This window comes from Scaptodrosophila lebanonensis, unplaced genomic scaffold (genome assembly GCF_003285725.1).
Source record: "Scaptodrosophila lebanonensis strain 11010-0011.00,11010-0021.00 unplaced genomic scaffold, SlebRS2 tig00001415-arrow-pilon, whole genome shotgun sequence".
Taxonomy (NCBI): domain Eukaryota; kingdom Metazoa; phylum Arthropoda; class Insecta; order Diptera; family Drosophilidae; genus Scaptodrosophila; species Scaptodrosophila lebanonensis.
The window spans coordinates 8,828,910-8,853,008 of NW_022060742.1; the positions used below are offsets into that span (position 1 = coordinate 8,828,910).

General features: G+C 36.4%; 3 protein-coding genes across 4 annotated transcripts in view; 1 reads left to right on the forward strand and 2 right to left on the reverse strand.

Moving 5' to 3' along the window:
- Positions 1-285: 285 nt before the first annotated feature.
- Positions 286-856, forward strand: LOC115632237. Its single transcript, XM_030529298.1, has 2 exons — positions 286-526; positions 597-856. The coding sequence occupies exons 1-2, from the start codon at positions 286-288 to the stop codon at positions 641-643; spliced, it is 288 nt and encodes a 95-aa protein (XP_030385158.1). The 3' UTR covers positions 644-856.
- Positions 847-1,899, reverse strand: LOC115632233 (guanylate kinase). Its single transcript, XM_030529293.1, has one exon. The coding sequence runs from the start codon at positions 1,782-1,784 to the stop codon at positions 1,119-1,121; it is 666 nt and encodes a 221-aa protein (XP_030385153.1). The 5' UTR covers positions 1,785-1,899; the 3' UTR covers positions 847-1,118.
- Positions 1,900-5,041: 3,142 nt separating this feature from the next.
- LOC115632247 (transcriptional repressor p66-alpha) overlaps positions 5,042-24,099 on the reverse strand; it is a 31,853-nt gene continuing 12,795 nt past the window's right edge. The window contains exons 2-9 of one of the 2 annotated variants that reach the window (XM_030529310.1): positions 9,879-10,782; positions 8,753-9,068; positions 8,051-8,137; positions 7,882-7,983; positions 7,618-7,816; positions 5,990-6,964; positions 5,816-5,917; positions 5,042-5,252 (exon numbers count right to left, since the gene is read on the reverse strand). In XM_030529310.1, the coding sequence (XP_030385170.1) occupies positions 5,068-5,252; positions 5,816-5,917; positions 5,990-6,964; positions 7,618-7,816; positions 7,882-7,983; positions 8,051-8,137; positions 8,753-9,068; positions 9,879-10,741 (2,829 nt within the window). In that variant the 5' untranslated portion in view covers positions 10,742-10,782 and the 3' untranslated portion in view covers positions 5,042-5,067. Of the gene's footprint in view, positions 5,253-5,815; positions 5,918-5,989; positions 6,965-7,617; positions 7,817-7,881; positions 7,984-8,050; positions 8,162-8,752; positions 9,069-9,878; positions 10,783-24,099 lie in introns of both variants that reach the window. The other variant, XM_030529308.1, reaches the window with a different exon arrangement.

Below are 24,099 nucleotides of genomic sequence, written 5' to 3' on the forward strand. Positions count from 1 at the left end.
AATTGACGCCAACAGTTACTTCATTGATTGTTCGGATTGGATGGCTCAACAAACAACGAAAAAGGGGAACCACAAAAACATGCCGGTTAAACGGTTATGGAAATCTAAGCAACATAGTTATCAGTTAATGTAGCATTGGGGATTTCTCATTCTCCAACATTTTGCGCAATAATATATTTGTTTTGACCCAATGTGCAGGTTTAGTAAATTTGTCTGATAAGAGAACTTAAATGAACAACGTTCGGATGCTTATAGTTCAGTTGTGCTGTTCAGTGCTTCTTCAACATGCGTGCTGTGCACAATATTTTTTTGCTGTTTCTCCTTTTACTATGCATTGGATGTATAGTTTCCGTGCCCCTGGCGGCACGCCAGAGGCGCCAAATCGACTTGACCGTCTCGGCTGAGCATGAGGAAGATGAGACGGAACTGGCGCTGGAAGCCATCGCTGGACTCTGGCAGAGCGCGGATAGTCGAACGAAAATTGATGGATCGGCGCGTGTGGTGCATCGCGATAGCGGGAATGGGGGTAAAACAAGTTACAAGACGCAAATACATCTGCGTCATGAATATAGTAAATAAACACACATCTTGTGAAGGTGCACAACAGGATTGGCGTCTAGGCGTGCGTGTCGTATTCAGCTAGAAGTCCGTGGCGGGAGCGTATGCTAAAAAGTGTCGATGGAGGTCGGAGCTATTGTAAATTAATTGAAAATTGTGGCTTTGCGTGTCTTGCCGCTACCATAACTGGCATTCAGACGACGTCGTTAACCTTCCCGCCATTGCCTGCCGTCTGATAACCTATTGACCTAATCGCAATGTGTTCTATAAACAAATACATCTTACATATACATACATATATAGCCGGGCAAATGCCTTTTGTTTATTGATTGATTCACTTTTAATTCGTTTACAAATGCTTACCGACCGTCACGCAGTGGCGTGTTGGTGGGGATGATTGTTCTTGTTCCTGCCAACAACAAAAACAACAAACTTTATGCTTAAAACTACAACAACAACAATTGCACAATGTAAGTAGCACGATAGAGACGTGGACGCCATAAGTATAAATGCCGTTATCAATATGTTGTATCCTTTTGCTCCCGTCAAGTTCAATCCAATCAGTAAATTATGCGCACGCCGTCCGCCTCCTGCTTCTTCAGCTCGCCAACGACAAAATCGCGAAATTCGCGGTAGGCCACATCGATGTCGACATTCTCGATGACCTTGTGGAAGTTGCCGGGCGTCAGTCCGTATGATATCTCTATTTCGGCCGCATTAAGACGTTTTCGTAGGGTCTCCTCCGTTTCGGAACCACGCAGCCGCAGACGACGCTCCAGTTCAGCAACAGTCGGTGGATTATTAAATATCAGTATGGGATTGAGATCGGTTTTCTTTATTTGCTCTACGCCCTTCTGTTCAATGTCCAGAATGCATACACGTCCCTGATTCTGTATCTCCCGCACCGCCTGCTTGCTGGTGCCGTACAAATTGCTCGAAAACTCGGCCGTCTCGATGAACTCATCATTGCCGATGGCTTGCTCCATGTCCGGTCGAGTGACGAAATAGTAATGCACGCCATCCTGCTCCCCTTCCCTCGGTTGTCGAGTCGTGTGGGATATGCTGAATCCAAAGGTATTTGGAAATTCGGCAAAAAGACGTTTAAGCAGAGTACTTTTGCCTGAGCCCGAGGGACCGCAGAGAACGAGTGGGCGTGGGCCGCGTGACATTGCGAGGCCGGCACTACTGCTAAGTGCGCGATTCACAATAAACAGAAAGCTTATCATGGCGGCTGTTTCTATTTATGCACTAATTCAAAAATTGGCTAAAAGCTAGCTTTTTGGCTAATATTATGATAGTGTGCGGCTCGCGCGTGTATCTGTGTATGTATGCGTAGGCTAGAGATGTGTTAGCTTTGAGCGGCCTGTCCACACATTACGGGTACCGATTGCAAACAGTGTTGCCAAACAGAAAGTAAACTGCAATCGATAAGTAAAGAATTTTGAAAAAATGCATTTTATATTTGGTTTAAAAACGTTTTATATTTGGTTTTACATTTAGCTTGGAATTTCAAACACATAAGTTTACATATATGTATGTATTTAAATAGCACACACTGAAAATACGTTGTTGTTAGGGATTTTTGTTTTATTAGCTGTCGAGCAATATTTCTTTGAATTAGATACAGTATTACTGAATTGATTTCTTTTTTCTGTTTTTGCATATTATGTGTTGTATATAATCTGTTTTTCCTTTTTAGTTTTTATAGCAAATGCAGTCACTTAATTTAATTGTTATTTAAAAATTTACTTTCATCTTTTCTCGCTTGTCTTGCCTAAAATATGTAAGTGTTCTCTCGTTTTTCTTACGTGTTTATTTTTTATTTTTGATCACAATTTGATTTCGCATGAATTTGGTGTGTTCCGAACGATTTGCCTGAATGTTTCCTACTCTGTTGCTCTTTCTCTCTCACTGCCTGCCGAAAAGGTGCCTCACATTTTTGTCATTATTATATAATTTTATATTTGATTACGTTTATCAAAAACCATGCAAAATATTTTCGCGCCTATTTTTTATACAAACAGAATTAGCCAAAAGTTGCCTACTACATATATATTTTACGCTTGTTAAAAATTAAAATATTCAGTCAATATTATTCTGTAAATTTCATAAATTAGTTTATGTACAGCTATGAATGTATTTTGGTTTTATTATTTATGTATTATTAGCTTTAAATTTTCGATGTACGCTGCTAAAAGTAAATTAAACAGCCGGCCAAGGTTGAGGCTGTGATTAGGTTGATTGGCTTTATTTATTTTGTTGTTACTGTTCTTGCTTTAACGGTTCAAGTTCAACTAAATAACAGTGTTAATTAACGTGGAAATTGTAACGGCATAAGGCAATTGATTGCGGCGTAGAGAGATTGTTTAAAACAGGGAACTAAACTAAAACCATAACTTCGGCACTCCGAAGAAAAGCAAGACCCTTGCAAAAATTCTTAGTATGTTTTTATTTCCAAATTCGATATAACTTAAGAAACAAAAATGTTGTTCATAGATGATCAAGTTTAGAAATATTTGTAATTATTGCACGCAGGTTTAAATAATTCAAAAATTTAGGTTCAAAAGAATTTCTCATACCGGACAAATTGCTTAGAAAGATGGACAAATATCTAAGGAAAGTTATGCGTACTTTTGCAAGGACTTTGAAATACAGCTATGGTCAAACGAATAGCACAAACAAAATCAATATCTTAATTTTTCCTTTACATTTTCATCAATAAAATAATAACTTTAAAAAGTAAAATATTAGCTTAAGAAAATTCAATACACAGTCCGAAATAGTCTTTTCAACCCATAAAAGTCATCTTTTGTTAGAAGTGCTAGCGCTTTCCCTCAGGAAAAAACCTATAAAACTTTTTTCTAGCTGTGTAATCTTTATTCTTGTGTGTCTGCTTTTGTAACAAAAGAACTGCACCGGTTTTCGAAGTTTTCTAGACACGGGATATTCAGTGCCAAATTAAGTGCCCAGCATTTCGGCCTATGTACGTACTATTTCCCCTCCGGAATCAATTAATTTTGTCTTAGCTGTATTTATTCTTGTGTATCTGCTGTTTTGACTGTGTTTTCGGGACGCGTTAAGATTATATTCTTGATTAGTCTCCAGGATAAGACTTAATCGTTCGCATAATCAGTGTGTTGATAGCATTTGTGGCCTTGCGATGTTTTTGTGCTCTGATCCTATATTCAATTAGGTAGGAGGAATAGCTTGTCTTTACTACTAATTCATAAGCATTATACACTTTCTTTTTCGAGCACTGGCCTTATATCAGTTATCTCTGGCGCTTTTGGTAGATTTGTGTTGTTTCTTCGGTAGTGCTTCCGATTTTTTCCACACCATTTAAGTAGTTAGGAACAATTTTAATGCAATTATATGAAGGAAAAAAATTGAAGAACTGATTCAAAGTTATAACGCATATCAATGCTAACCTATGAAAGAAAACAATAATGGTCTGAATTGGTGCGTAATTGATATAAATAATCATATTTCTTGTGACAATTTGTGCTATTTGTGTGAACATCGCTGTATTTAACTTTCTCCCCAAAATATAAATGAATATAAGTAAATAAAATAAAATCGCATTTTGTTGTTTTCAAATTTTGTATTCTGTATATATTATAACCTATATATCTGTATCTGTCGTTTGCAATTTATTAGGCCTAAAAATTTGTTTAAAACTAAAACTATGCATATGTTAAAATGTATTAAAAAATATACGACACGGTACGCTACAAATTATAACTAAAATTGTACCCATCAAATTAAAAAAGGCTAATTAAAATTAATACAATTATAAAATAGCCCGATTAATCGGTTGGGCCCACATTTGTGCTAAATTTGGACCAATCGGAAAATACTACACAATTAACAATTAGAGTTTATTCTTTGCCTGGTTCTACGTCATGGGCCGTTGTTGTTTGGATTGTGGTTGTTGCTTTTGTAGTATTGTTGTGGTGCCCCAAAAAAACGGGGCAATCTGCTTAAGGGCTACACTCATCATAGTCATAATCATCCATCCTCATCGTTATTGTTATTAATTAATATATGTATAATTGTATATATATATATATATTCAATTACTAGGAGCTTAAAAATTTGCATTCTTTTTATCGTTTCTGTTTATAGTTTTTTTTTGTTGTTTTCTTTTTTGCTTTCATGGATTGTTACAAATTAAAAACGCGACAAGTATTAACAAAAACACTAACAATTACATTTAGATCTGCATGTGTTTCTATGTATAATTAAATATCAATAATTATTGTTTACAATTAGAATAATAATAATAATAATTACGTGTATATTTGATGTTCCTTTGAAATTATAAAATTAACTAATGCAAAAGAAGTCATGATGATGGTTGTTGCTGCGTTTTTCAGTTTTTCAAATTGGTTTTTGCATTCGTTATGTTTATTTTCCTTTTTATGTGTGTGTGTGTGTGTGTGTGGGGGGGGGGGGGGGGGGGTGTTAGTTGAAAAAGAAGCGACCATTTTGATTTGTTGGTGTGCCCTTTTAGGCCTTCCAATTGTTCTGACGGCTACCACCCGAGCCACTCGGCTGCTGTGGCGGAATCATCTCTAGCAAGTATTGACGCTGCAGCTCCGCGGCCCTCTGTATGTCCGCCAAACTATTCGCATTGCTCGCATTCTTCGATGCGCTCGACGAAGAGCTGCCCTTCTTGTTGTTGTTATTGAAAGCTATAAAAAAGGTGACGAAAAAAGGGGAAAGCAGTTTTAATATCTTGGATAACAATACTATCTTAAAAGTAAACAAATTCAAGAGTGCTTCAAACGATTTCCGATTAATTCAACAAAACAAAAGAAAAATATTAGGTTTTTGCAGCGCCTAAAAATCTATTTATTATTGTTATACGATTTGAATTGTATGAATGAAATAACTGACTAATTATTTGCTTTCTAAAATATACTATAATAAACTTGGAGAGGGCTCAGCACTACTTCGTACAACCTGCATTTGTTTGCATGTATGAACCAAAAACACATAGAAACTATAAGAACTAGATACACCGCATTTGGTATGAATACTATGTACCTATGGATATATCGAATTTATAAAAAACATTTTTGATACCCTAAATGTAAATTAGCCGAAATTGTCGTTTGACAACCAACATCAGACATGTAATTTCGATATGTATTTCGACAACTAGTTGTGCTTTTGTTAAGACGTCCTTCTAAATAAAACTGAAGTACCAGATCTCTGTATCGTAATTCGTTTCCTAACTCAGTGTGATACTCACCAGCCACTTGAGCTGCCTGTGCCATAGCCACTTGATAGGAGTAAAGGAGTGGTGCGAACTGCATCATATGCTGCGGATTGCCACCCAGACCTTGGCCCAGAGCTGCGAAAGGGAAAAAACAAATTCATTTAATACGTTTCGGGGTATTAGTTGGCTGGCAGTATTTAGACTTACCTCTGAATAGTTGCTGCTGGAATGCCTGCATGGCGGCTGCTGTGGCTGCTGACGAGGCAGCCGCTGAATTACTCGAAGCGGCTGTGGCGCCACCAAAGTTTCCCAAACCACCGAGCGCCGCCAAATTTCCAAGCTGACTGAGATTTCCCAAATTACTTAAGTTGCCCAGACTGGCCAGATTGTTCATATTCAGGCCACCCATGTTGCCCAGCGCGCTGAGATGTGCCGCCGCCGCCAGAGTAGCTGCCGAGTATTTGTCGTAGCTTTGTGCCGCCTGCTGTTGTTGCTCTCTTTGCTGTTCCCGCTCCCGCTGCTGTTGTTGCTGCTGCTGTTGTTGCTGTTGTTGTTGCTGCTGCTGTTGTTGTTGCTGGTGATGATGGTGATGATCTCGTTCGGCACGCGACGAACGTGACGAGGTTGCTTGCTCGTGATGGTGCGACGTTGGTCCCGGACTGAGAATGCCTGCCTGCTGGGCGGCAATGGCAGCTGCCGCTGCTGTGGCAGCAGCACGCGAGGAGCGGGGCGTGCTCGAGGGCGGTGGTGTCGGTTGACTTTGTGGCGGTGGTGTGGGTCGTGGAGCTGGCGTGGGCGTTTGACACTTGGTCGGTATGACGGTAACTGAAGGTGGCAAGTTCACGAGAGCTGCTGCTGCCGAGGCATGGGTTGCCTGGAGTTGCTGGGCAGCGGCTGAGAGTTCGCGTTCTCGTTCCCGTTCCCTAGCCATTGCCTGCTGGTGCTGCGACGAGTTGGAAGCTGATGCTACTGCGGCCGATAGCGCCACACTCGCATTAGTTGAGGCATGCGACTCTACGGGCGAGGGACTGCTCTGGCTGGCCAGACGTTGTTCGATCTCCTGCTCCTGCTGCAACGCCTTCACAAAGGCCTGTTTCAGTCGATTGGTATGCTCTGCCTTGAGCGCTTTCTTAACATTAGAGGTGACGCACTGCTCGCATATAACCTTGGGATCCTTGTTGTCTGCAAGCAAAAAACGCATTAAACATTTATTAATATGAAATTAAATAGATAGGTTTCGCATAAAATCAAACTAGGATCGACCTTTTTACTTCAAAAGCTGCTTAAATTTTGTTACTAGTTTTCAGGATATTCAAAAAAAATGTTCAACTAAACCACAGGAAGATAATATCTGATCGTAGCTTCTAATTTGTCAAAGAACTTATGAGTCTTAATTTCATGCAACATTTGATCTATTGTAGATGGTTTATTCGTTTCGTAGAACAAACCAACTTTCAAGCTTAGTCTCTATAAAGGAACCATTTAAATTTATTTCGTGGAATATAAAATAGCAAGCAATTGGAATATGATTCTCTTCCTTTAAAAAAAAAAGATTTTCCTATAATTCAACCTGATTTGTGTTGTGAGTACACCTAATTCTGTTTTTAGATGGTAGATTAAAGGACATTATATATAAAATTTCTAATTTTCAAACCGTGTAAAAAAGAATTAGTGTACTTTATAATGCTAGACAACGAATAAAACTTAAATTTTTGTTCATGGGATGTATTTTGAATGATATTTAAAAGACTGTTAAAGAATGTTTCTATACTATTATACTATCAATTTATTGCTACCATAGTGTTAACCTGATTTATTGTTTTTTGGGGACTTACTTTGCTTTTCCCATTTCCAGACGGGCGTAAAATCAATTTTGCATTGGGCACAACGGAAGGGAGCCGCCACAGCATTAGCCTTCTTATTGACAGTCAAATAATCCACAACAGTCTCCAGGCCTAGCAAATAAACGAAATCCGTGTTGCTTGGATTGGGTATGAAGTGCATCTCTGGTGGTGGTGGTTTCGGGGGCGGTATCTGAAGGGCAACAGCAATAAAATTAGTTGTTAATCTACAAAGACAAAACTGATTTGACAGCTCACCTGTAACAAAGTCTTTTCCAGTTGCTTGCGCAACGCCATTTTGGCAGCCGCCTGACGTTGAGCCGGGGTTTGAGCCTCCTCACGTGGCGTCGAACGTTCATTCTAAAATGGTAAAGTAAAAACAATTTGTTAGACTTTACATTCGCTGTTCACTTATGGAGGTATCTACCTTTAGTTCATTGAGCTGATTCTGATGCGATTGCGAGAGCGGTGGCGCCGGCGTAATGGAAACAGAATTGCTTATGGTCCCAGGTACCTTCGAATTATCCGAAATATTAGGCTGCATGTTTGCAATATGTGATTTTTAATTGATGGCAATGTAATATTTTAATTTGCAAAGAATGTATGAAGAGCGAAAAAGAATTGTATTTAATGCTTGATTAGTTAGTCACAATTATTGCAAAAGTTGGAAATTAGAAACTATTTTAGAAAGTGCCAACCGTGCTGTCGAGCTCGACGTACGCGATCGAATGAAAAAATTTGACTTTTTTTTCTGCAGTTATAAGTCATTTTTTACGCAGCCTACTAAAGTTTCTGGTAAGGAAAACAATAATTATCCGCTCTAATTTAGCAGTTTGAAAAAGGTATTTGTTTTTGGTTAGTATTGTAAGGTGTGTTTGTTAGTAGCATAGCGAAGAGTGTTTAGTTAGTGTTGTGCATCGTGCGTTGTTAATGATGAGAGAGTGATTGTTGTTGTGTTGCTAAGCGTGAGTTTTTTGTGGTCTGTTTTGGGTATTAATTTGGTATTTAATTTTATGTATGGTTTCTTTTTGTTTTCTTTTTGAAGTGTTGCTTTGAAGTGCAAGAGAAAATGTTGGTTTGAGGTGAAAAACTCGGCGCTTACGGCAACGATTACATTACAATAACTCACATTGCGTGCTTTCAAGCTCGATGGCGGTGCCGATGTTGGCGTTATGGTCACCGATGGTGTGATCGTGAGATTCGGCAAATTGGTGCGCGGCGGTAACGCGCTCGATCTATGCGAGGCGGATGTTGTGGGCGTTATGGTAGTCCCGGCTGCCAGAGTGGCGCCTGGCGGCAACGAAGAACGAGGTGGCGGGAGTATGGAGTTATTCTGGCTGCTATTACTGCCTCGCTGTACGCTGGACAATGCAGCAGCGGCTGCCGCAACCGCAGCCGCCGTAACGCCCGGAGAGCTGGTGTTGCCAGTGCGACTGTTGGTGGCGCTGTAAAGAAGTAAACAACAAATTTTAGTTTCCGTTATGATGTTCAATCAAAATGGCAGACTATTTTCAAACTACTTATAATTATCACAATCCAAATGAGTGGTATTTTTTTTACTGTTTTTCGCATAGTGTCCCTTTCTATTTCATTAATTAATTAAATAGTAAACTAATTAAAGGGTTGTATCTTACCGAAAACATTGATATATATTATAATTCGATCAGTAAATGACATTTAAATTACAATTATGTCATGAAGCTAGTTTGCAATCAAATTTAAACAATACATTTAGTTGCTTAAAACCCCTTTGTGAGATCTACTTTTTAAGATCTACACAATAATTGTAATAATAGAATAGTTTTTAAAGAACCTTTTCAAATGAATTAAAAATATTATGAAATATGACTTATGTTTATTTTTTTTTTTTAAATATATAGTAAACATTTTTTTCACTACACAATAAAAACCTCACACTTATAAATCGGGTCTGATATCCGTTTTTAGTAAATATTTTTTTCTAAATCAAATTACAGATTTTTTTGAGGGTTACAACCTTAATTATATATGAAATATCCTAATATAACACTACTACTTAAGCAAAAAGCACCTTCTTATTAAAACAGATTCCTTCCGTAGGAGTTTTATAATTTGTATGCACTTTCTTTTTCCATCCCGAGATTGGGTTCTTCAGGAGAGTATACAATGGAAATATGCTTTAATAAATTCGATGTGCTTGGTAACAATGGAAATCTATCTGTATCTGTATATATGGAAATTTTGTATTTAATTTGCATGCCTTAAGGAGAACTCACCTTATACTGACGGCGGCTGTGCTGCCTGCACTATTTCGTCCTTTACTGTGCGCCGGCAATGGAACCGCTGAGGTGGGCGTCACACTCAGCGAGCCCTTGGAGGTGAGGGCCGCTGGTATAGCTGCGAGGGGATTATTTGGCGATACGCTGGTGGGGGTAACCACTAGATTCTCCTTCATCACCTGCTGCGATTGCTTTAGTTTCTTGAGCAGCATCAATTTTGTCTCCTCGTTGCGCAAGTCCTGACGCAGCTTGCGCAAACTCTTCTCACGCTCCTTGAGCTCGGAGTGGGAGAGCTCCTTGATGGGCACATAGGGCGGCATTTCCTCGTCGTCCGTTTCGGAATCTATGTTGCCATTCTGTTGCCGTCCATTGGTGCGCGCTGGCAGCAGGACTATGTCTGGAGCCTCCGCATAGGATTTGGGTTCAGTGCGTGGCCGAAGGACACGCCGTTGTACTTTGTTTTCATCCTGCGTGCTGGTGGCTGTCGCGGTGGCTTCTGAGCCAACTCCACCACTGCCTATGGAGGATGTTGTGTTGGCATTGCTATTACTATTGTTGTTGTTGTTGTTATTATTATTGTTATTGTTGTTGCTGCTACTACTATTGCTATTTGTGTTGTTGATGGTGTTGTTGCTATTGTTGTTGTTGTTATTGTTGCTGCTGCTATTGTTGTTGCTGTTACTGTTGTTGTTGGTTGAGGATGTGGCTGGCGCCGGAGCTGGCGTTATGGTCAGACCGGTATTGTTTGCAGTCAGCGCCCTCAAATCGCGATTACTAAGAGCCGGCGTTATGGTTAACGCCGGATCCCGTCCCGAACTCAAACTCAAGTCGACGACATCGTCGACTTCCATTTTGGCCATTTTTGCGCGTCGCGTCGTCGTGTTTGCAATCTTTGTTGTTACTGTAAAGGTAAGAGAGATAAACTTGCATTAGCCAAGTGTTGTCGTCTGTCGTCTTTCTTATATATGTATGTACATATCAGAGACCTGCAGCGGTGCACCGCAACAATAAGTACACCGCATACCTACTTAGAATATTTCACTCACGATCACACAAAACACCGCATAAAAAATGATGCGGTGTTGATTATACTCATGGCCTTCTTATACTTAGATCAATGCAATCACAACAAGACTTTTCGCTATCCTCTTCACTCATTTTTGTACTTATGCGGTTAGTGATTGCAAAGAAACTTGTGCGAGTAAAAACCACCACCAAATTTTTGCGATCAATTGAGTATTGGGTTTTCTCGCACTCGGCAATTTTTTTACTCTGTCTTTTTGAGTGTTCGCTCTGCACGATCAATTCAGATGCGGTGCCTGCAATACTTGTACTTATGAAAGTATGATTTGCGATGTTGACCTTGGATATTCAGTGCACATGTGTTTACACGTATGTACATATGTATGTAGTAGAATATGTATGTATGTTCTTTTGTGTGTACACTGTACATATTCCGCTACGATTTTGTTTTGGCTATATCGCTAAGAATACAAACATAAACAAGGCAAGGTAAAAAAAAAGATGTGTACAAAATTAAAAGGATTTATTTAATTCATTTTTTTGCTCTTATGAATACGTTCCTCTATGATCGATTCAACACTAATGAGGCTTATGCAGCAATTAACTATACCCTTCCATATGAAGCAGAATGCAGAAAAAAATAATTTACAGTGCATTATGAGCATACATAAAAAAACGCCGTTACGCACATGCGTTGTTTTCAGTACTTGGTCTTTGCTTCGCTTCGATTTTCATATGCGGTGTTTGCAGTACCCGGTCTTTGCTTTGCTAATCATCACATTGATTTTGTCAACTCTTCTCTCATCGTTTCTTGCGCACGCAATATTTGTATTGTGCGCGTATGAGTATAAGTACGATTGCAGAAAACGCCAACAAGAATGTGCGATGAAAAAGTAAAGCAGAAACCGCATACACCCATGATCGAGTACGAAAGTGATCCAGTCATAGCAATACAAAAATGCCTTTTGAGTAGGTGACTGAATTGACAAAATAGTATGCGGTGGCGATCACACCGCAACCGCTTTTTCAGTAAGTATACTTAGAGTCACAAAAATAGGCACTCATGCAGTTCTCTGGTACATATAATACATAAGTACTACACATACATATTATATAAATTTATATGTATATGCTTTTATTTTTTTCCTAGGGGGCGTTTGCTGGCTACCCATTGCTAAGGGTTGCAAAAGGCGCTTTGAATTCCTCTTCTTTTCGTTTTGTTTTTTCTTTGCATTTTGTAACAGGAAGTCAGGCACTAACCCTTAATGGTTTGTTTTTGTTGTCGCATTGCCTCGACTGCTCCCTTTTCGTGTAAGGAAATAATAATAAAGATATCCTGATTTTCAATTTATAAAGGCGACTCGACCTTGTTGGGTGAACTGATAGCCCATGTAAAGCTGTGGTTGTGGATAACGACAAACTGAATGCATCCTGATATCGTAAGATCCGCTTCAGCACCCCTTTGCTCAGGGTGCTAAATAGGACACTTGCTCCGTTAATATCTTCAATTTAAATCATTTTAAGTACATTATTTGGATTATAGAAATATTTAATAATAAGTTAGCTAAAAAGCGCACCTATTTCATAAGAACTTCGAACAGGTTGTGCGTTTATAACAGTCATATAATTTTGTTTCAACATACATTTGACTATATGTATGTATGGGGAATTTTAAAAAAACAATTATTCGGCCGTTCTGTCTTTTATATGTATGTATCTATAACCTTAAATAATATATAAAAAAGTAAAGAAAATATAAGATTCTGTCTAATATGGAGTAGGAACTGAGTTTGAAGCTGATTTTCAACATATTCTTTAAATCCTCAAAATGGGTTTGCCACAATCTAATTAATTATGTGAATATAAATCATAAAATCAGAAATGGAAGTGAATTGAAAAAAAAAAATGTGACACTAATTTTCACACAATAGCGGGTGTCAGAAGAAATCCCTATCATCAATTGAAAGGAAAAAACACTTGCTATGATAAAAAAAATAAAGATTTGACAATAATTAGTATCCATTAGCTTGCCAAATTAATGAAACCCCAACCTCTATTACTTTATCGCATGAGCATAAATGGGTAGGACCAAATATACATATGTATGTATATTAAAAATATAAATTCTATGGTGGTGATTGATGGTGATTGCTGTCTAGTCTTTTACTACAATATTATTTCATACAGTTTTTGACACGAATTACTTAATTAATTTTTTTTTTTTTGTGGTTGGTAATTTAATTACTGGTAGCCCCTTTTAGTCAGAGTAATAGTTTTACCTTCCGTGTTCTGAGCTAATCAAAAAATTCGATTTTATAAAAAATCTTTTTTTTAGAATCCTTTTTTAAAATGAAAATGTGTAATTTAAATATGCCTTGCTTTTCCTTAATATTTCATGCATTTCAAACACCATGTATTTCACAAGTTTAAGCCTTTACAAATTATATTAGGTATCGAATTTCAAGAGTTTGCAATAGAAACAGATCGAAATTTTTATCAGTTATATGACTGGGAACCGAAAATCACGGCGTGCTGAGCTTCCATACGTATGTATGTACATGTAAATTGAGGATGGCTATACATACTATACATACATACATACATGCATTAAGCGCCACAATAGTCGTTGCATGTATTTTCACAAACAAGTCACGTTTTCGTTTTAGCAAATTTTCGTATATGCATGTCGGTATTGAAAGAGAGAGATAGACCCGACGGACAGACTCACTTACAACACAAGACTCGCACAGAAAATTTGCATTGAAAACAAAATGTCGAATGAGAAAGGGGGGAGAGGCGGTTGTGGAGGGGTGGGTCAATTGGTTTGTGGGGCTTGAGGATCGCTGGGGTATGCAAATTCTCTGCCTAGATATATACATACTTGCGAGCTTGTTGTGTCTAATGGGAGAGGAGCACTAGAGAAGATTTCAAATGGACAACAACAACCCACAAGTTCATATGTATGTATGTATTTATATATGTTTGTACATATGTATACGTGTATACCATAAGCACGTGAGAGGTGAATAAACTTTTAAGCAAACAAAAACAAAAACAGCAGCAACTATTGCACCTGTTTTCTGAGCAAAACTTGCTAACATTTTCAAATATAAACCAATATAAACAAACACCTATGTACATACATATGTGTTCAAAATTGTATATTTAACAATAATAAATACATAATAATAAACAACAATAACAAATGCAAACAAAAACTGTCCAATTAAAATGATATAAAAAGCAGCTTACAAAGCCAAGCACATGTAAGCAACGATGTAAATACGTGTTTATATGGCTGTGTGTGATTCGCTGAGTCGAGCTTACAATCACGAGTCTACAAATATGAACGACCTCAAGAAAATGTAGCGCATATATATGTACATAAAAGAAAACAAATATACGTATCTACACACACATATGTATGTGTGATACATTATAATAATAAGAGTAGCAAGAAAAAGAAAAACGCGAGCAAAAACTATAGCACGTTTTACACATACACACACATATGTATGTATGTATATATAAACATTCATCTGTGTACGTTGTTTGGCCAACCGAGGAATGACGACGACGACCCCAACGCGCTATAAATTAACTCGCTTTGAAAGTTGGCAGTCACACACACACATACACTCACATACATGCATACCAACATACATATGTATATGAATGTGTCTATATATGCATGTAGCGCGCCTACTCGTTCCTTTTTTTTGCTGTTTTATATTCCCCCTTCTAGTTGTCGGCGCAGTCTCGTTACTTTCGACACTTGTGTCGTCATCAAAAGCGTTTGAATTCAAACGTGCTCAGCAGTTGCACAGTGGAACGAAGTAATTTAAAATTGATCAGAATAAAAATGATATAAATATTGAATTTTGCGAACATTACAGTCGGATTTTAGAACCCATTTGCGATGTTCAAATGTAACTAAAAAGCGCTACTGAGAATAGTTATTGCGGTATTCATGTATTTAATCGGGCAAATCAAAAACATAATTCGATCATAACTAACGCTTCTAAGAATAATCAATGGATCTACTAAGAAAGTATAAATAAAACAAAGGACAGTTCACCTTAAAAATTAATAATACATTTAGTAATACGAATTTTGTAACACAAAAGCAACCAAATAATATGTTTTAGTGGCAAAGCCATTATTATTCAATTTCAATTGCATTAAGCCCACTGTGCTGTGTATTGCTTTTGCCTTTGCTATGTATGTATGTCTGTGCGAGCGTGTGATAATTGTCAGTTTATTTTTTTATGAATATAAAAGATTGCATAGACGCTTTTTAATGTTTAAATAAATAATGATGCAGCACAGAAGTAATGGGGCATTTCTCATGCAGGGTTGCCGCCAACATTGTCGTCGACACCCGCACACATTTTATGGCCCACAGCTTTTTATCGATTTTTTTGTGTTTTGTCGAGCTGCAGAAACATTGACGACCGGCTTTTTTTCTGTTATACTGCTCTATGGCTTTATGTATGTATGTACATACATATGTATGGGTATATGTGTGTGAATTTGTATTTAATAGCGCGCTAAATGAGTTTCAATTAGCGCGCGTTCGATGCTTAGTACAATTTGTTGTTTGTATGTCAATAGGTTGTGGCAGTCAAAGTCGGCAGACCGGCCGGCCGGCTGGCCAACTGTCTGGCCGGCTGACTTAACAAGTTCAAGTTGAAGCGGCAACACCGTTGACAACAAGCGTGTGTGTATGTAAAGGGCATGGCCCAAGCGGTCGTTGGCACCTGACCGCAAGGCCAAAGAAAGCCATCGACGAGAGGAATGGAATTGTAATATTTTACATACATATGTATATATGTATGTATATGTACGTATTTATGAACATTTGTTTGTAGTAGCAACTTGTCAGCCTTGACTTGGCCAACTTAAAAGTGCAATGCGGCCAAAATCCATGGCATGGAGATGAACGGTTCTGATAGACATCTTCAGAGATAATAATAATAGCAACAACATACACATACATATGTATACATAAGTGATGGCCAGACCACAACAACAGCAATGTACTCACACAAACGCAAAAAAAGCAAAGAAATAAGGTTAAATCAAAAGTACAGTTGTGTACATAGCGCGGCGAGCAGCAGCAGCACCGACAACAACAACAAAAACAGCAACAACAACACAAACAAAAGCGAAGAGCAGCCGCAGTCAGCAAGCAAAATTGTGTGGCTGACGACGAGCAAGCAGGCGGCCAACGGCAGCGAGAGAGAGTGTGAACGAGAAAGACAGAGAGCGTGCGTCGCACACACACGCGAGTCCAACAATATCAACAACAACACCACAGAGAGTGGCAGCTGGCGACAGTTTGGAGAGTGCTGTGGATACATGTTCTAGTGAGGGATGGGGTGGGGTATGAGGAGGGCTCTCAGGTTATCTGGTCACTTCACTCCACTCCACAATACACCCCTCCCTCCACACGTCCCATTCTAATTCATAACTACATATAACAAACCATAACCCTTTCACAATATCAGATTTGCATATTAGTTGAGGTAATGTGTACATTCACACATGCATATGTATTTACATGTGTAAGTAGAACCACTCACAACACTCTAGCCTCTCCCCACTCCGACTCACACTCTCCCATCATTTAACTAAAACAATGTGCTAGTTGAGACATTTAAAAGAAAAATGTTTGCCTATAAGTAATTCGCAAAACTAATTCAATTCATTTCAATCAAAATCTAAATCAAATGAAAAAATAATCAAAACAAGTGTAGCACAAAGAAACAAACAATCATACATACATATTTACAAACTTGTATACATATGTATATGTATGTATGTACATACAATCATATGTATAAGAAATGCGCATATCTTATGGCTAGTATATAAAGCCAACAACAGCTCGTTATGTATGTATGTGCGTGCGTTTGTTTGTTTGTTTTGAGTGCGAGTGTAGAGCATGTTGAGAGGTGCGAGCGAGAGCGCCAGCCTAGTACATGGGCCTATATACATATTCACCGCCTCCTCCTACTTCACCTCCTTCCTCCATCCACCAGTCACCATCCTCACCCTCACTACAGCCAACGTCACAGTCATCGGCAACGTTTCTAATGCTGCTTCATGGGTGGGTGGGTGTTTGGTTGGTTAGCTAGTGGGTTGGTTGACTCGATGACTAGGGATGGGGAAGGGTGCTGTGTTACTGATGTTGGTTTTGGACTCGATGCAAAATGCATTGGCGCGCATAAATCCAAGCTCAGTGTTGTTGTTGCCATGGCTGGTGAAATTTATTATTGACGTTATCACGTAGTTAAAAAAAAAAACAAACCACAATATGCACATAAATATGTATAACAAAATTAAACAGGCCGAAGTTTCTATGTCAACATAGCAATCTAAACTTTTTGTCTTAATTGCGAATCAAAAAGAAAGTGTAGCCAAAATCGCATTTACAAATACCTAAGTACATAAGTATGTACATATGTATTTATGTGCAAATATATTTTGCATTTGTTGTCAAATCTTGTTCCTCTTCCTTATTTCCAAATTAAATTAGGCTTTGTAATTTCTTCGTATTCAAAATTGTAGTTTCGCAATGTTACAATTTTTATCGAGATTTAAAATACATGCCTGTAGTTTAAGTTTTTCGCAAACACAAAACACCGATTAGAAAAGTCAGTAAAAATGAATTACTTTTATTCAAAATATTAAGAATTTTTTAAATGCAGTCGAAGTTCTCTTAGTCGATTCATAGAGTATTTTAGTTAGTGATAATTCAATTATTTATTTGGTTGCAGCGGACTTTCTAAGGCTGGAGGTCATTATTTGATAACCGACTAGAAAAACATACAATTAATATTATCGATAACACCAACTTATAAGTACTTCCTCGTATTTGAATCATGATGCTTGTTTTAATATATGTACCTAAATGTCACAATTTTGTAACAACTACAGTTTTGAGTTGATTATCTACCGATCTCTCTTATGATTAGCAAAAATCGCAATACATAGAATCTAATATTGTTAACTATTTATAATCAGCATTATTAATAGCAAAATTCAAAATGTATGTATGTATGTATGTATATGTATTTCAAGCATGTATGTAACATACATATGTATATACAATAAATACGACCTCTTTCAACTTGTGAGAAGTGCGTTAAACACCGATTCCAGTTATGGGTGAAATATGTATGTTCCTTGTTTTTAAACATTTATATTGATTTTTTGTTGTTGTATATAGTAAAAGTTACTGTAATATTAATTTCTAGTTGTGTTCGGATATGCAAATTACTGCTTTGTTTAAAAAGTTAATTTAGTGTTGAAAAACGTAATCTACCTTTGGTTCTTTGTGGAATTGTTACGCATATTTGTCTATACGATTAGTGATTATTTGTTTGTTTAAAACGATTAACAAGCAATATTGCTGGATTAAATTATTTATACAGCTTATAAAACCTCAAAAGAATGGGTGTAATAAGTAATTGGAGTCACCTTGAAAAACCGAACAATTTTCATTGCTATTTCCAAGCAGCGTTTCAAAATTATTTACAAATTCAATAAAAGCCATTTGGTGGTTTTGGGGTTGGTTTTACTTTTCAAAAAGTTTCCTTCCTGTTGCAATGTCAAAATATGTTAAATATCTATTTCACGTATAGCTTAGATTTTTAAGTAGTATGGCAAATAGAGAAGGTAAAGCCACAGGTTTTTTTTAGATAGATAAGAAATTCACTTGAAATTTGATTGCTGTTCTATTGCATATTGCATAAGTATATACTCATACATACATATACATATGTTTGTAGAGAGTAGATACTAAATCACTGCATATCTATATTAAGACACAAATTTCACACAATTTTCAAGACCTGCTCTGAAGCAGGTTGACCTGAGGCAATCAATGCCAATGAATATATTATTAAATTTGGTCCTGAAGGAAAATAACGATAAAGTTCACAAAATATAACAAGATTCTTCAAACAAGAATATCACCGGTACTAGTTCAAAGATGAAAAACCCAACAATGTGATACATCACATATGGATCTGATATTTAATATATTTAATTCTAGGTTAAGAAAAAAATACAAAGATGACAAAAATAAGATAAGTAGCTTTAGAAAAATGGCCACAGTTTCACATTTAAGCCTTTTGTAGTTTTCGAAAGGTATTTCGCTTCTCAGATTAAAGCAATGACGTTATAATTATGTTCAGTAAATTATTTCGAAAATAAAGAAATCTATAATTGACATATTTAAATTCATTATAATATCACGAAAATATTGAGAGGGTGTGAGAGATGAGAGTCAAACTTATCATCAAAATTGAGCAAAAATTCGATATCAAAACAATGAGTTGCACTTAATTTGTTTTATCAGAGAGTAATGGAATGTGTGTACATAGGTATATGCGTTTATATATCTATATGTACATACATACATATGTATACTTATGAACTTATTTGAAATGATTTATTAAGTAAGCATGTATGTAGATAAGAGTTTGAAACACACGAGTATGGAAAGCTGTCGACGAATTGGGTTAACTACAAAAGACGTTAAAGTACATAAGATATAGAACCTATAGTATATGCATATATAGTGTCGGTGCAAATAATAACACTGAATTCAATGAAGTGCTTATTTTTTAAAAACAAATCGTCATTTATTCATTATTTTTTGTCTAATTGCCATAAATATATTTTCTCTTAGAGATATGCATTTTTAATCTTAGAATGTAAAGGGGTTCCTCCTAAATGGATAACTTTGGGAGTAATGTGCAAAATAAAGCGGAAGGAGAAATGTCTTTTGACCTGAACCCCCTAGAAAATCTTTGGGCTGATATGAAGATGTATTTTGTTCTAAAAGCAAAAAGACGCTTTGGGCTGTAGTTAAGGGGTCGTTCCAAAAGAAGGGTGAGGGGTGCAAAATAGTAAAGGGTTTCAAGTACACTACTACTATCACTTAATCCAACCCTGATTTGCTATTGATCTAGGTAGGAGCTGGGGAATTCTAGGTTCGACCGAAAAAAGTGTCTGCTATTAATTGCAGAGAACGAAGTTCAGTAGTTGTCGACAAAAAGCCATAGACCTATTTGTGAAAGTGCTGCATTATACTTAAGATTCTACTTCAACTTAAGCACCATTTTAAATAAAGAGAGAAGAGAACCACTTATTTCAATTTTTTTTTTTTTAATAATTTAACTCTAGGTAAAATATTTTGATTAAATTTGCAATCGATCCTGCAAAATTTAAATTCAAATCTTTAATTTGAAAAATGAGTAGAACTGACACGCTGTGAGAGGAAACTTGAAAATCAAACAAATTTTTATTTTTATTGGGCTGTGTATTGAACGCCAGTCAGTCTCGACAAACTGTTTTATATAAATAAGTATATAGATAAAAGTACTACTTTGTTAATGATGCAGTTAAAAGTCAATATAACTTTAAAAACTTGTTACCTATCATTATGAAATTTGTTTGCCATGATAAGGTGCCTTGATTGCTGTACACACCACATCACATCATTAAAGACAGATTCCTATAATGGTATTATTTTTTTCACCACAGCTGTATATATAGTATGTACATATGTATGTATGTACATATGTATAAGTAATTGGAGGGGCTGTCACACATTTTTTGTGTGCGCTAAGTACATACATAAATGTGTCTTATCGCTTAAGTTGCTACTTAGTCGAACCGTACAACAAAGAATTCTATATTCTGGGCCTCTGTCTATGCCTTGTTTCTGGTTTAGAGAACAGAATACATACATGCAATGGGACCGTCTTTTATGGCTCATGAGTAATTGCCAGATGGTTATGGGCTGTATAGCTAACTGGTGGGACAGTGGGTGGTGGGTTAGCAACACTTTTGACCATCTGTTTTTGTTTTAAAGCCCTGCCATTTGTTGTTGTTATTGCAAACTAAGCGAAAATGTGTACCTGGACATATGTTAGTACACTTATACATATACATGTATATATGTAATATATAAATATATATCATCTATATATGTATAAGCGTGAAAGCAACAACAATAATAACGGAAAAAGCAACAATCAAAGCAACGCAAAGACAGCAAAATTAATGACTTTCAAACTGGTTTTGTTGTTGTTCTTTTTTTTAAAGCCAAGAGCAAGCGCAAAAAAAGAGATGCTGACGCGCAGTTTAAAGCTGCGTTTGTAAAAAATACACACACACACACACACACATTTATATATATATAAAAACATACAAAGCTTAATAAATAAACAGCAGCTAAGGCAGAGCAAGAAGAAGAAGCACACAATTTTATTACAAAATTTGTTTTCTTTTTCGTTATTCGAGATAAGCTTTTTTCATCTATTTGTCGCGCTGCGGTTGCTGTTGTTGTTCCTGCCGAGAGCGAGCTTGTCACGCAAACATGCATATTTATGTACACACGTGTGTGTGCATATTAATGAACATCTATACATATTTATTTACAAATAGGTTACTTATGTTGTAAATTCTTGAAAAATTTGTGGAGCGTTCAGGTTTTGGAAGCATTGTGTTTCAATACTTTACAGATATTTAGATATTTATATTTATATACATATGTACATATGTATGTATGTATATGCTATTATGCTACGGTCACACGGGCAAGAAATTTGCATATAAATTTGTCATTTTTATAAGTGAGCTTTGAAAAAAATATAATAAAGTGCTTTGTTGTAGCAAAATATTACACTAGCATATAGAATTCTTGTTGGTTTTAATTGAAATAAAATCATTTTCATGACATTCATGTAAAATTCTACAGATTTACGTGCAAATTTTTCGCTTGAAAATAAATTATTTCCATACATATTCAATATCATTTCGCCAAATCGTTAGCTTAGCTCAAAAAATAGCATACAAAGAAGACTTCAATAAAACTCTATTAAAAATGAGATTTGTACGATTTGTTAAAAATATGTTAAAAAGATAACATACTAGACAGTGCCAGTTCGGACAACGAATTTATTTTTTCTCGCTAATCCGAATTACACAAAATTGGAAGATTATTAAAGTTTTAATTCAATGTATGCCTTCGTAATTTACCGGAAAATCCAAGCGCAAATCGAGTTCTAACATCGCAAATTGGTAATAGATTTAGCATTTTACATTTACATTTTTTCACTTCAAAATAAAACTAGAGCTTTAAACAATTCCAAAAAAAGGGAATCCTTACAAATGCCCTCGAGAAAGTCATTTACTGAATTGAAATACATACAAATAATAAAATAATATAATATAATAAAATATATGTACTTATGTATGTTTCAATATCTTAGAGTCAAGGGTCTTTAAAGGGTGTTAGTTTTGTAGCATTATATACTTCAATTTTTTAATAAAATTGTTCAAAATGTCTGCTGTTTGCCAACAATATATCATTTTAGAACTAAAAATGGGTCAGATTTATGGCAAAAATTTATTTTGTGATTTTTTGTGTCGGTATTTCGGAGTTTTAAATATTCTGCACGTTAGCAGTTGTGCTGTAAAAATGTATTTGTTTAAGAGAGTTGTTAAATACAACAAAGCTCTGCAAACTACACATCGAAATTTTCTAAAAACATTTTTCTTTTTTAATAAAAATATATTGCATTTCTTACTTAACTAACTATAGCGAATGTCAAATTGTTATTATAAAAATGTGTTTGCACATATGTAAATACTATACATTTCCTATATACGTATATACATATGTATGTTTATATGTATGTACATATGTGCATTTGTATATAAGCAAAAAGCGCAGTCAATTTGCTCGCAAAGCTGCGTGTCGTTTGTCGTTGTCTTTGGGCATTTGCGATGTGGCTGCTCTTGTTGTTGTTATAGTTGTTGCTGTACATAAGCAGCCACGTCTGTGCATCTGTTGTACATGGTTGACTTGCACAGATACACATACAAACACACACGCATACATAACACGACCGCACTACATAGTCATGGGTTCAACTTGTAAATACATAAGTATGTATGTACACATACATACATATGTCTGTATGTCTGTTTGTATGTAACTTTGCGCTCCCAGCCGCTGTTTCTGCTGCTTCTCTGATACTGCTTTTGTCTATCCAACCGTGCGCTCTTGTATCTCCCTATGTATGTATCTGTGAGTATGTATTGCATGCTGCTTCGTCGACTGCGGCTGCTGTAGATCTGCCTCTGCCTTCTCCACACTGCCGCTTAACATTTTCAGCGAAAAGTAAAACACATAAAAAAGGCATCATCAAATGGCAAGGCAATCTATTTAGTGCAGCTTTTTGGCATATGTATGTATGTATGTACATATGTATTTAAGACTTTAACGCAGCACATCATTAGAACAACAATATCTGCTTGTTAATTGAAACGCACTCGCATTTTCTGTTCTATTTATAAATACATTTTTAGCTTCACCTTTTGTTGACAAAATATCAAAAATAAAAAAAATTAAGTGCTGCATGAAAATGAGTCGCAGCCAGCACACAAATACAGATACACACAAACATTTGCGTTGCCGTTAAGAATAACCCCAAAAAAGTAACACACAAAAGGTAAAAGAAGCGGCAAGCAAGCATGGGCACTTCTAGTTGTTGTTGTTCCTGCTGCCGCTTTGGCGGCTTCCAACAACAAAAACCAGTTAGCTACACTCAAACACACATACTAATACTTCTGACATTTATATAACCAAAAAAAAAAAAAACAACAACAACCAAAATTCATTCAATTCTAGGTAAGAGTTAGAGTGGAGAGATTTCAGTTTCGTTTCCATTAACGTAATTAAAAGTTCGACAAACTTTTTGAGCGACCAACGCTTTCCAAACTTTAATGCAGTTACTCACGAATGGTATTGTACAGCAAAAAGCACAGCTTAGTTGAAAAGGCCTGTTTGCGTTTCCGATTTTGATCAAATTAATCGGAATCGATATGGATACGTTTTTTTTACTTTCCCTCACAAATAATAGGAACTGGAATTGATTTCATAAATGTAAGCTTGGTAAAAATGGTAAAAATTAGCGAAATAACATAAATAAAATAAAGTTTTAGAACTTTATTAATTAACGGCATATGTACATAAATATATACAGTATACAGTCTTCGCTCAGAGCGCATTGTATGGTGAAATAAAATAAAACAAATTTAGCCTTGAACTAAACACGCGTACGCAAATATACACATACAACACACATACATACTGTATGTATGTACATAT

Coding starts and splice junctions, on each gene's coding strand:
- LOC115632237 (XM_030529298.1), top strand. CDS start 286: ATGCGTGCTGTGCACAATATTTTTTTGCTGTTTCTCCTTTTACTATGC. Junction 527..596: donor TCGCGATAGCGGGAATGGGG/GTAAAACAAGTT, acceptor CATCTTGTGAAG/GTGCACAACAGGATTGGCGT.
- LOC115632233 (XM_030529293.1), bottom strand. CDS start 1,784: ATGATAAGCTTTCTGTTTATTGTGAATCGCGCACTTAGCAGTAGTGCC.